The sequence below is a fragment of the Anser cygnoides genome, chromosome 3 (genome assembly GCF_040182565.1).
Source record: "Anser cygnoides isolate HZ-2024a breed goose chromosome 3, Taihu_goose_T2T_genome, whole genome shotgun sequence".
NCBI lineage: Eukaryota > Metazoa > Chordata > Aves > Anseriformes > Anatidae > Anser > Anser cygnoides.
This window is the reverse complement of record NC_089875.1, coordinates 63,339,627-63,353,213: the sequence shown is the minus strand read 5'-3', so window position 1 is coordinate 63,353,213 and position 13,587 is coordinate 63,339,627. Positions and strand designations below refer to the sequence as shown.

The 13,587-nt window shown below is 36.6% G+C and overlaps 1 protein-coding gene across 20 annotated transcripts in view; it reads right to left on the bottom strand.

Annotated features, from left to right (window-relative positions):
- Positions 1-13,587, bottom strand: part of EPB41L2 (erythrocyte membrane protein band 4.1 like 2) — a 113,176-nt gene that overhangs the window by 55,223 nt on the left and 44,366 nt on the right. For all 20 annotated transcript variants that reach the window (XM_048075652.2, XM_048075653.2, XM_066994292.1 and 17 more), the window contains 2 exons: positions 10,359-10,834; positions 9,145-9,339 (listed from right to left, as the gene is read on the bottom strand). In XM_048075652.2, coding sequence (XP_047931609.2) covers positions 9,145-9,339; positions 10,359-10,820 — 657 coding nt within the window. In that variant the 5' untranslated portion in view covers positions 10,821-10,834. The remainder of the gene's footprint in view (positions 1-9,144; positions 9,340-10,358; positions 10,835-13,587) is intronic.

Below are 13,587 nucleotides of genomic sequence, written 5' to 3'. Positions count from 1 at the left end.
TCAGAATTTCTTTCCACAGTTAAAATACAGCCTGTTGATGGAACATTTGAACATGAACAGCATGCAGTCTCGCCTTTTGAACCAAGCCCTACATGACTGTTCTGCTATTTGTGGCATTTACCAGCGAGGCCACAACATGGCATTTTCCGAGGCCTGGCAGCTCAGAGGAATTTCTGCATTTGCTTATCCCACAGATTTCAGTAGATGCCATACACTACTGCAATTCCAAAGAAACGCCATCGACTGCCTCTGAGTAGGCCCTGGCAACACTGCAGTTATTGTGTCCCGCAGACAGAGCTCTCACAAGTGCCTCAAGTGTGCCTCTCACTGCAGCCCCATTGCACTGTACAAAATGTTAAAGCTGGGAGGGGAGGGAAGGGGGAGAAAAGGTATGCACAGAGCAAATAGTGCAGGCATTGTTTTTTTATTCTCCAACAGTCCAAACTTGATCCTTCAAGACTGCATTGTTCAGCAGACGTTACAGTCTTGAGGATCAGAAAACTTTCAAATGACACATTTATAAGATGAGCACAATGAGTTGCCAAAGCATCACAGAGAGTCAATGGAGCTTAGAAGTCCCAGTCACTTGAAAAAGGGAGCTGGGAATCTTAAGTCGGTACTCTCACAGGTTTTACTCTTCAGAAATACAGGTAACTCCTTCCCCTAGCAGTTTGAAGTAACCATTTTTCTCAACAGCCGCCCCTTCAGCTTAGTAGAAGTCAGTGTGGTGGGTTGAGCTCCCAGCAGGCCGGGTGCCCCCAGGCCACTCTCACACTCCCCCTCCTCAGCAAGATGGGAGGATCAGTGCCGAGGCAGCCAGCCCTGAAAGGCCGTACTAATTAATGTCCGACCTCCACACAAGGCTCGTCTCTCCTTTGGCTTTGAGACGACTTCACCTGTAAACATTACTTTTAGTAGCGTCTCTTGAATCTGGACCAAAGTTTTCAAAATGTGTGAAATTTTATGTCACCCCTGTATTTCTTTTTCTAAGTAAAAAAAGTTCATACTTCAAGTGGATCACTTAAGTTTATCCAAACACTAGTCTACACATCTGAACAGTCAAAAAATAAAGATTTGCAAATAAAAGCCCAACTATAATTAAACATCTGATCCATATCAACTTCAATCATATTTTTCTTAATTCAGGGTTAAAAAATGATCTTAACTGTACATTAAACAAACACAATTTTATTTTGTATAAGCAAACTAAGTAACCATAGGACCCTTCCGTCATCTCCAATATATTTCAGTTGCTCATACGTGCATAAAATGTGGTCAGTGCTGGCATCCTTTAAATGCCTTTTGTTATAAATATTTAATTAGACCACTGACTGAATGCAGTAAACAAACCCAACGTGATCTACATTTGCTTCTAACTAGCAGTTATTATACAGTTAGCATTTTTTTTTTTAAGTGGAAATGTTATCCTCTACTAAAACCAAGATCACATTTACAGAAGAAAATCTGAACAAGCCTTTATCACAGATCCCAAATATAACAGAGAAGTTTCCTTACAACTATCTAAGAAACCACAGAAAAAGAAAAGCTTCAAAAATAGCTTCCTCCTCAAAGCAAGAGGAACACATAGACCACTCTAAGAGAATGGGAACTTGCACCTGCTCTCATAGATGTCAGTTATCAGGAAAGGAGTTCATCAGAATTACGTAATCTGCACTATGCTAAAAATAAAAAAATAATAAAAATAAATAATTTGCATCTTAGAAATTCATTTTGAGCATTTCACTCAAGCTATTAAACTGACGTTACTTCCCACAAATATTACACTATTGAATCATGAACCTGTGATGGTGAATGTTTGTCATTTCAAGTACAATGATTCAGTGATTTAGAACTTTTGACAAAGACAAAAGACATCTTTAGACTAGACATCTTTCATCCCCACATGCTTTCACAAGTCTGTCCCACTTACATGTTGCCATTCCTGTGAGTGAACTTAATTCACTTGAAAGAAAGCCATAAAAGGTAACTGAAAGTTACTAGGAGTTCACAACCTGTGAAAGTTGTTTTAATTCATGTTCCTCCAAAACTACTCAAACAACAGTTTTTCCCTTTCTTCCTCTCTAGTCATTTACAGATTTCTGTGAAGAATCTGAGAACGCATGGAAACCATCCTTAAAAGCTACGATAGTTTTAAGGTTAAAATAAATTGAATAAATTGTTAATGTTCTCTACACATGCACGTACCGTGTAGACAACTCGTTTTTAGTTAAATACTTCCACAGAATATTATTCCCTTATTTATCACATTCCCTTATTTATCTCTAAGAAATTTATGTGATAAGTAGCTTTGGACATTTTTACTTTCAAGTTATGGGACACAGAAAACCAACCTATTTTGTTATCATGGAACCCAACAAGCAATTTCATGTGCTTTAGACTAAAAGTTAAAGGACTTAAATATAACGTTTCAACGGAGGTTATTTTGCTTCCTTATGGAACTTTCCTAGTTCCCCAAAATTAAGCAAGTTTGAAGAGTGGCTGGTATCAATGTTTGTAACACTAGAACACTAGTCCCACTTACAGTTTTTAACTTCTCAGAACAAATACCAGAGACACTGGCATTAGAATTAACTACTGTTCAGTTTTGGCAAAATCAAAGACCACAAAGCACCACAAGAGTAAGAATATCGAGTTTAAAAGAACTGAGGAATAGATTTCACTTGCTACAAAGCTTAGCTTCACTACACCAACTTTTCTGGTGGACAGCAACCTTAAAGGTTGCCAGAACTGGTGTTCAGACAAGAAAATTTCTAGAAGCTATACTAAAGAAACAGGCTATAAACCAGGTATTTCCAATTTGCATCTACAAAAGCAGAATAATAAAAGAATATAGAAAAAAATTGAAGGAAAGTGTCACCAAAGAAGCTGAAATATCTGCTTAAGAAGTTCTTTATAAAAAGAATTATTGACTTAACTAAGTTCAGACTGGCAAGTTGACACCAGTCAGAAGATCTACTAAGGCAAAATAAAGAGTTCTAAGGGCAAAAGAACAAAGATAATTCTCAAAGGTGATAAATTAATTTACAAAGTAAGCCTCAATAAAAGAAATATCTGAGATGTGCTTTATGTTAGAAGCCAAACATCTACCATGTCAGGTATGCCCTGGGCAATGGGAAAGACATGCAAAAACAAGCCAAAAGAGAGAACTCCCTAGTCAAACACTAGGCAGCTGCAAAAAAAAAAACAAACTTACAGCAATTATCAATACCCAAAGCATACAAAGTGGCAAAGAAACATGAAGGGTACAAATGTATGTGTATTCCAAGAGCAACATTTTGTGATTAATTCTGAACTATGATATAACAGAATCAAATTATACAGTCATTTGCAAAGATGTCTCTATCATAGTAAAAATGTGCTGATTTGCTGTAAGTGAACAATTCCCTCCATCCCTCTCCATAAGCAATTTCAAATATAAGTTAGCTTTAACACCACTGAGGCAGCTAACATTTTCTAACAGAGCACCTCCTATCAGTTTCTGTTCTGTGGTACTCACCAGCAAATGACAACACATTTGAAAGATGACATACAGAAATTAGCTTTCGGAAGCATTTAAACGCAGAAAGAGAAGTCATTAGGATTTTGTTTACTCAGAAATCTCTCTCAATGCATTCTGCATGTCACATAAATACACATTATACAGAAATAACATTTCTGCAGCATATAATTAAATCTTCCACGCATAAAACAATTTAAGAAGCATTTGGAGAAAGTGACAGATGTGTCAGTCTCAACCACTCAGTGTTAAATACTTCAATACTGGACATAATCTTTGAAGGAAGATCTCTGCAATTTGCCATTACTTATGGGTTATAATCGAGCAAGTTGAAATAAGTAACACCAGCCACTATAAGAACTGTAAGTTAATAGAGGAAATAAAGGCATCTCATATAGCATGTTATGCAGCTAATCATGACAGATAACTATGCAACAGGCTGAAAACAAAACTTCTTAAGAGTTCCTGGGCTTCTTCCCTATTCTCTCCAAATGATGGCATCACAAAACTCTAAGAAAACTCTTAAGGGATGCAGATTCCAGAGACAGAACTTCCAAGTCTCTAGCACCACAAAAAGAGGATTTGAGTTCTTTTATCCATAACCCAGACCTGGAGTAGATGAATTTATTTCCCACTCATCCCCACATATCACATCTAATACGTGCACTCTTTGGAGTCCCCTTGTTTTCACTTCTGAATTTACCAAGTTCATAGAGAAGGATGGAACCCAAGTACATGTATAGAATAACAGAAGTAAGAAGGCTACATGGAAATCAAAGCCACAGATCTGGCAAAATGCATAGACTTTGAATTGGAAAGCATATTTCTTCAAACAGTGTGAGTAATAGCTATTGTCTATGTGGAAAAAAAAGAGAAGGTCTGGACTTTTTTCTTGCAAAGAGAACAAACTGAAAATTCAACCTTGCTTTTTCTCCCATAGGAGGTCACAGAACAAGCAATAGTATTCATTTAGCTGAGAACACAGCTTTTCCTTAGACAATATTTACACATAAATGATCCCTTTCACTTTTCTCATCCTTCCAGAAGGAATTATCACTTGTATATGTATACAAGTAATCACTTGTATACATATATTTTTTATATGTATATAAAAGCTATGTTGTTTTTCCATTCAAATACACCGGAAAAAAACTATAAAGGGACAAACTATTCAATGGGAGATGACAGAGCTTTTAAAAAGAATTGTTAACTCGACATACTGTGATACAAACCCGTACGGTTCCTGAGTCTTTTCCCACCAAGGGCCCTAATGTTTTTGGCTTTTGCCATAGCACAATTAGAGAACTTGGGCGGAGGAGAAGGACCACCTCTTTTGAGCCAAATTCTTCCTGCTGCAGTCCAGGAACCTGTCAGTGCCCCTTCCCCTTCCCTTGTCCACTAGGACCCCATGGCGCTCTCTCTCTCTGCAGAGCTGCTTTCCAGCCAGTCAGCCCATAGGGTTATTCCTCCCAGGTGTAGGACTCTGCATTTCCTGTACTGAGATCCTTCTTTGCCCAGTCCTAGAGACTGTCCAGGTCCCTCTGAGCAGCAGCACAGCCCCTCTGATACATCAGCCTCTCCTCCCAGTTATATCACCAACTACAAGCTAGCTTAAGCCCGATTGTTAATTGTCATACTATCAATGCACTTATAAAGAGATGTCAATTATAAAAAGACAGGTTTCTGACTGTGAAACAAAAGTAGTGAAAGCAAAGTACTTTTCCAGTTTTATTTCCTTTTTAGCAAGTAAAAATATTTGTAGAAGCATCTCTAACAATAAAATATAATTAAGTTTGTGTACAGTACAGAGCAAGAACTAGAAGAAGCATAAGGAATGTCCTAACTCTGAAAATCACCCTGAAATTTGATTTAATAAAGAAACAATAAACAGAAACTGAGCTTTGCAATTTGTATTTAGAGCAGAGGGTTTTTTAGTTGCTTTTTTAGTCTTGTACGATTATACACTGTTACTTTGTAAAGCAGAAATGAACCATCATCATTCACTCAAACACAAAACATTAAAGGAAGACTAAAGAAAAGATCCGTACCAGAAACTCATCTAATAAGATCTACTGCAGAGAGTGGAAATTGAAGTTTCAGTTATCAGTTGAAACAGTTTTCTGAGAATTTTAATATTTTGTACAGTAGTCAAGTATAAAAGCTACTTGTATTTAAGAAAAATATTTTGTAAAATTGCAGTCAGCAGCCCTCATGTCCTAGAAACATGATTCAAATGAATATATAAACCAGGTTGTTCCGATTCCACTTCATCACTCCCCCCACCCTCCTTGATTTTTACTTTTGTTCTTATAGCAAAGGTTTATTACAATAATTAGGAAACAAGATTAAGATTAATCTGCAGATTAATATTTTTCAGTTGTGAAAGTGAATTAGAAAGTGATTAGAAATCTTGTTTACCATTTAAAATGTATCGTGATGGACGTCATCGCATTATGCATTGTCTCATTTTTGGCTGGTGAAAAAGCCCAGGCCGATGCAATTCATAGTCTTCAATTAATACAGAGATACCATTCAGATTTAAACAGACTTAAACATCCTGGCTTCAGTGGAAGCAAAAGAAGTACTCTGCAGTTATTACACCATCTGTGTCAATTTCCTATATTTACTTTTAGAAATCTGTTGAAAAAATATAATATATATACACACACACTCACACCCCATCTGCCTCTAAATACAAACATATGTATAAACATTTTTCAAGAGCTTTTAGAGACAGAATTCCTTCAACTTCAGAACATTGGTATGCAAAACCCTACACAATTTGTTCTGGAGAACAATTATTCTGTAGAGTATTTTTCATGTTCGTGTTTTGTTTATTGTGATAAAACCTTTTCTTCTGCTGACACAGCTCAAAAAGCATGTAGACAACTAACATCAAGGATGCCTTCACTATTGCTTTTCCACAGCTGGACTTAGCTTATGGTGAAGTGGTGTACATTTGAGACCATCAGGTAGAGATCCCTGGACAGCTGAAATATTGTACTTGAAGAAAATACGCTGAAACTGTTTGGTTTTAACATCAGGAATAGGACTTATTTGACAAATGAAGGCTCCAGTAAGTTTGCACCGCTACCAACTATAAAATACACTCTTTAAAAATTCCAGCAAACTACAGCCAAGTATTCCCAGGGAGTATTTCATATTGTCAAACAATGAATAAGCAATTCTGTGCTACCTGAATATACATTTGAAGAAATAAAGATATACTAAGAAATGAAATAAAACTTAAGTCATCATGACATTTCTGAAAGTCTTAAAAATAGATTTATTCATATTTGATTTCTAACAGGGTTTTAAAAATTGTTTCCTTGTCCTATCAAAATAAAGAACAGGCAATAAGACATGCTTCTCCATGTTCTCAACATTCAGCTTTAGAAATAATATCCAGAAACTTTATGCAGTATCTGCTCAAACTACATTTCTATGCTATTCTGAAAATCAGTTTTGATAACAGTATAATCTCATGAATTTCCATAAACAATCTCACTATTAATTCTTCAGAGATCCCACCGATCCTAGCCTTCTGCACCCTGCAGAGATCTTGCAAATTCAGTATATAAGGTAATGTTTTTAATAGCACATTTATAAAAGTCAGAATAAACTGGGCTTCTCTCAGAAGCCTTAAAATTAGAGGTCAGGTGAAGGAGAAGATTGCAGTACCCTCCTAACATTTACTTTTAATTGATCTTTAAGTACCCCTGGATATCATGTTCATCAGTTTAAAGATTATGACAGGAAACTAGAAAAAAGCTTCAATGGGTAAATGAAAGCTAATTTTACAAGCTACTTAATGTTATGTCCTGGAGTAAATACCTCGTTCTTTTACCTTTACTGAGAAGTTGCACAAAGGCATCCTTCAATTTTTGATGATAAAGCTTCCAACAAAGAAGGAATTTCCCCTGCGTCATCCTAACCAGCAGATTTTTGTTTTCCAATTGCACTCGTATAACACATTCATAATTTGCTTTTTTTGTTGTTGTCTGTGTACATAAGACCTTTCATACATAATACTAAACCACTGCAACAGAGCTTTAGGTTGTATTATTATCAATACAAGTGACACTTTCTCATCTAATTTAAGCTATTGGGAGTTGTTTTGGATAACTCAATAGCATGCTGATTTACCAATGCCAACAGGCAGTGAACACCTAGCAAACAGAAGCTGTGGCGTTCTCTTTCCTGTACGGGAAGCAGCCACAAGTCTGCTGAGCAACTCCTACGTAGCGAGGATAGTGCAACACAGCTCAGGCCCACAGTACTACTATAGCAGTACTGCAAGGGAGACACACACTGACACAAAGCAAAAAGCAAGGTAGAGAAATTAGATATAGGCATCTGGACAGGCTGGAGACACCACAGTAAGCAGAATGCAAATTTAAAAACCTCCTTTGAAAGAAGTACGCTAAGTTGACTAAGCATCATCTTGCCTAATACTAGTCCTACTAGAACAAGGACTTGCTCAGACACACAACAGCAGTCAAACACATTAAATTTACTTAGTTTCTTTATATGTTAATTATGGTGGTTTTAATTCATTGGTCCAGGGATAAGCCTGTGACCTATTCACACAACGCAGGGGTGCACAATACTTTACACCCCAGAGTCAACAAGAGAAACATTTCAGGAGCTACTCATAGAATTACCTGAATAAACCTGCTGATCAGATCTACTTACTACTTCACACAAAAATTCTCAAAATAAAAAACTCAGACCAAAAGGATTCTAGACAAGTACATTGTATCTAACAGAAGACCATGGGAAACTTGAAAATAAAAACACGACACAAGAAATCCCTATATTGTTCCTACATCTCTAGAATCCTCAGCTTTAGGGTTTCCTGAGCCCAAGTGCCTTTCTGTGTAACACCTCCCTACATTTTTTTCCTACAAAACATTTATCTAATCACTTTTTGAAGCCATGGAAGCTTTTAGTCTCAAAAAAGCATTTTCCAGAATCCACATTAAATTTAAAACAAGAATTTTAGTTTGAATTTGCCACCTAACAAATTAATTCATCAACAGTACCTATAATTCATTCGCTACTCTGTAAGTAAGAAGCTAAGGAACAAGCTGGAAAAGACAGAACTTCGTTCAGACTTAGTCATGAGCATCAGCACACCAAAACTGAATGGTAGATTTGTTGATGAACATTTTTGAGGAATAATATTAATCATATTTTTGTAACTTGGATTTTGCAACTATAACAATTTTGTTTTGAAGCAAACCTTTAAAAGTATGCATCTCCAGATGAGATTATTATTTTTAAATGAAGTTAAATAACTCAAGACAACTTGTATTAATACACGTGACACTACCTTCATCTTTTGTAGGAAAAAACATTTGAGCTGCAAGAGAGAGCACCTTTGAACAGTTTTCTTTATTGCGTTTTATCTTTGTTTACCTCATACTGCATTTTTAAGGTTATATACTTAAAGATGGAATTTTAAAATGAAAAGTTAACTGAGCCTTAATGACAGTAATGGGAATGTAACTTTGTAATGAGCTCATTAGATATACAAAAACATACTTGTTAAGCTCTCAATGCAATGAAAGTTTTTCTTCTTCTCTATAAAAAAGTGTTCTTTATATAAAGAATTGATGCCTTACCTCTAGATCGCAGTTGTATTCCGTGCCGTCCAAGAGAACCACTTTACACTGCACAGTTTTAATTTTCTTGGGAGATTTCTGGGAAATAATTTCAGCTGTCTGCACTTCTTTTGTCTCCTTTTTTTCTTTTTCTTGTTTTTCTTCCTTTTCCTCTGCAACCTTTTCTACTTCTTCTTTACCATCTTCTTTGGCAGGCTATATAAAATACAGTCAAACAATTCTGTTAAATGACTCAAAGTCCTGAATTTAGATATTTTTACCCTGTTCATTTATTTTATAAGCCACTAAAAAAGACATTAAGCTTTAATGTAATTTATGCATGTAATGGAAGTACAATAACCCCTGTAAGCATTAAGGTCTTCCACTGGGGACCAGATATTGGAGAAAAAAGATGCATGTGCTGAGTTGGAGTTTTTTATTTTTATTTGTCCCCACTGCCTCTTCTCATTTCACTGCATGCCAATGAGAAGAGTCTGGCTCCTTTTTCATTCCCTCCATTCAGGTATTTATGCGCATTGATAAGATTCCCCCAACTCTCCCCTTCTCCAGGCTAGAGTGTGTCAGCATCTCCTCCTATGAGAGGATTCTCCATGCCCTTAATCATCATTGTGGCCCTAGAATATGAGGCTTGAGTTTTAAGACCTGATGTGCAACTTTTCACATCAAAAAAAAGCAAGACTTGAGAACATTGCAGAATGCGGTGTTTGCTTTGGAACTCAGCATCAATCTCCAGAGCAAATCAGTAAGAGCAGTGGCTACAATCATGGTTTCAAAGTAAAGTATAACACAGAAATTAACATCTAAGGACTCTGAGTTAACTACAACAGATAACAAACAGATTAAGTCACTAAGGCGGTATTTGTGGAATACAATGGCTTCAGAGGCAAAGCTGGTTAAGAAGCTTCTCCTCTTATCCCTGCTCATTTCTACCTCAATAGTACAGTTCACTACCCCTGTTGACTACACCAAACGATAAGGTTACACTCAAGTCACAGCTGAAACAACTGCAGTCAAAAAAATAAATAGTGCCACCGAGAAGGAACCATTTAAGTCAGCTACATTACTCATAACTGTATCAATCCAATTGCACAAAATGCCAGATAATAACTGCTATCTTTTCATGATGATACCAATAAGGCCATACATGAATTACATAAATCAATCAAGTCCCCTTGGAATCTTTCCAAAGCGTTCAGTAGCCTTCTCACACATACCTGTGTTTCAGCACTACTAACAGAGTGTTTTTCTTCTTTGTCATCTGCTTTAGCATTATTCTCAGCCACCACTTCTAAAATCCTTTTTGGCTGAGCCATCCCCTCTGGTGGATGGCATTCACTTTCTTCAACTACTTGTTCTTCCCCTGCTGCTCTTTTCTTGGCCTCATCTTTGGGCTCTGCCAGTGTGTAGGATTTTTGCTTCTTAAGCCAGGGAGGAAGGAAGCGAGAAATACCCTTGCTTTCAGATGAATCTTTTTCCTTCTTCTGGCTACTTGGGCTACTATGGCTTGCTGGTGCTGGGACAGAGGAAGAATCTTGAGCTTCTTCAGAGGATGTTTTCCCGGACTTTTCATTTTCTACAGTCTCTGATGCTTCTTCAGGCTTGTCCTTGGCTTTGTCTGGTCCCACCTGCTCGGAATCTTTCTTTACTTCAGTTTCTGAGCCAACTTCAGTTGTCATTGTCACAGCTTATACTAAAAAAAAGCAACAAGAAAAATAGTTATGTAGCATCACACTTTTTATTGATTCTTCCATTATTTGCAGTAATTTTTAGTAATACTCAAGAAGAGATCAAATTAAAGACAATTAATGCTATAACTGGATATGAACTAATAATCTTTAGTAGCAACATTGTTATTTGTTGATTGTTAATTCTAGCTGATTTTTCAGAACCCCCCCCAACTACCCTAATGTGTAGCACTAGATGTTGCTGCTTTGTTACTTAGAAAAAGTAATCACATTACACTTCCAAATTTATTGAAGTGGACCAGCAACAATAAGCCCCAAGGGTCCAACAATAAAAGTACTAAAAGTTTAAAGTGGTTGGATTCTATCAGAAGTCACTGATTATTTACAACCTTCTTCAAACAATTCTTTTTAAATTAATGGTACACTTGTTTGGCCTTGAGATCAGCAGATTAGTTACAATCAACTTTGTAACTTGGAATCTCTGCATGAAAATCAACTGCTATCAATCCCTGCCATTACAGTCAGGAGGTGACAGCTTAAACTGCACTTGAAGTCTATTAGAAACCAGTAGAGATCACAAGAAGGTATGAAACACACCACCTCCAAACTTCCAAAGCACATTCATAAGTAGTCAGAAATAACTCCAGTTAATCTAGACCATTCCCAGATACGGGGAAAAAGATACAGAAGCTAATAGATGCCCGAAATAGATGCCCAAACACACAAGATAAGCCCTTCTGGCAAAAGGGGACGGACAACATTCAGCTACAGGAAGCAAACTTGATAATTATCTTAGTCAGAAGACACAGGAGCCTTGATATATCCACAGGCAAATTCATACTAAGCAAGCATCTCAAGACCAGAAGTCTAACTACATGTGGTAGGTGTTTCCTCGTTTGTTACTTTAACAGCCTTCACTATCTAAAGCAAAAGCATTCACTAATATTCACTAATAAGGAAGTTAAAAGGTAGTATATCTACTGCTGCATTAGCAATTTCTGAATATAATTAGAGCTTAAACATTACAGTTATGTAGCCATTTCCTTTGCTTATAAAGTCCGTGTTTTATCTAACATACTTTGCAAATAGCATTAAAGTTTTAACATTTATGTATTATATTATTTCTGAGGTAATAAGCCTCTGAAAGGGAGGCTTCCATTTGACTAGCTGTTGAGATCAAAGAATTTGCTATTTAAAACCACGTATTAGTATGCCAGTTTGGAAATTGCTACTAGTCATGTTACATTTTGCTTATATCCTCAGATCTTACAGAGAAATGAACTGTTGTGCTGTTCTTTCCTAGTGGCAGGTATCAATTTCAATAAAACAATGTACAAACTTATTTTCCAAATCAAAATGACTAATATAAACAGATTAATTTTCCTGAGAGAAAAATCCAAACATCTGCTGATCAAAGAATAATCACAGAATGATCCACTCTGCTTAGTAAAGTCAGATTGGAGGTTTCATTGTTAGAGATGATTTTTTTCCCCCATGTATCTCTAAGAAAGTAGCTAAAAAGGGTTTCTAAAGGTCTCATCCAGCCCTGCAATTTAACAGCTAATAATGTATCAGGAAAACAAAACAAAAAACAGAAGTAAGCAGATAACATCTCTCAGAAGATATGGACAAAACCAAACCCATTTAGGCTAAAAAATTGACAGGTCTGAAGCTTTAATTGTATCTTTTCTTCCCCTCCTGTCTCCAAGGCGGCATCATAAACTCAAGTTTGCTCCTACTAAACAGCACAATCAAGTATTTTCTCCATTTCTTAATTTAAGCCCTCTAAACATCTACAGCAGGACAAAATTTCTCCTCATCTCACCTCCTTCTATTGCAAGATGGCATTAAACTTATACTTCATTTTGAAATGACAAATGTGAATGAGCATAAGAAATCCGCACCGAGAGTAAAAAACAGAAGGAACCCTAGGCAGACACTCAAGTGGCAGAATTACTGAGGTCTGAAAAAAAAAGTCTCAGCAGATTTTGCATTTGTTGGTCATTGTGTTAATCCACGTACATAATCTAAGACTGAAGCAGCTCTTTGGACTTGAAGTGAATTCTTCCTTTTTTTTTTTTTAAACTTCAAACTTTTTAAACTTAAGCAACAGTCAGGTCAGAGTCAAGCAGTTTCCCATGTTATGACAAGACCACCAGAGCTGGAGCCTAAACTGATCTTATGCTGTCAAATCTCTCCTCTGCAAGCTCAGAAGATAAAGTACTGAAGTGCAGAGTAACAAGAACAATCCTCTACTACATGTAGACAAAAAAAACAATTTGATTTCTTTTAAAGCTTCATAGCTGATACAGAAAAGCCTTCTGCGATAGTCCAGGTGACTGGACAACTAAAGCTGTGTTATGATCCACCCTTTGCAACAGTGTCTCCTGATAAAAGTATTTATCCCAAACACAAGCCAGCTAAAAATTGCCCTTTCTTCTTATGATTCTGTGCAAACTGCCTCAATTCCTCACTAGCAGCTGATTTTCAGTGTAGCACCCAGGTGAGCAAACTGTCATTGCCAGTCTTGACATTGGTCAGCAGATGGTGCCATAATAGTTCTAAAAATCCCCAGCACAATTCAAAGACCAAACTGAAAACAGCAAACAGTATTTCAGTGTGAACCATAGTTCAAGTTACGGCAAGTAATTGTATGTTTTCTCACAAGTGTTAACATGATTTTTTTTAAAAAAATATACAGGACTTCAGAACCAGACGCTGAATTACTACTCTGTGATACTAAAAAATTATTATTATC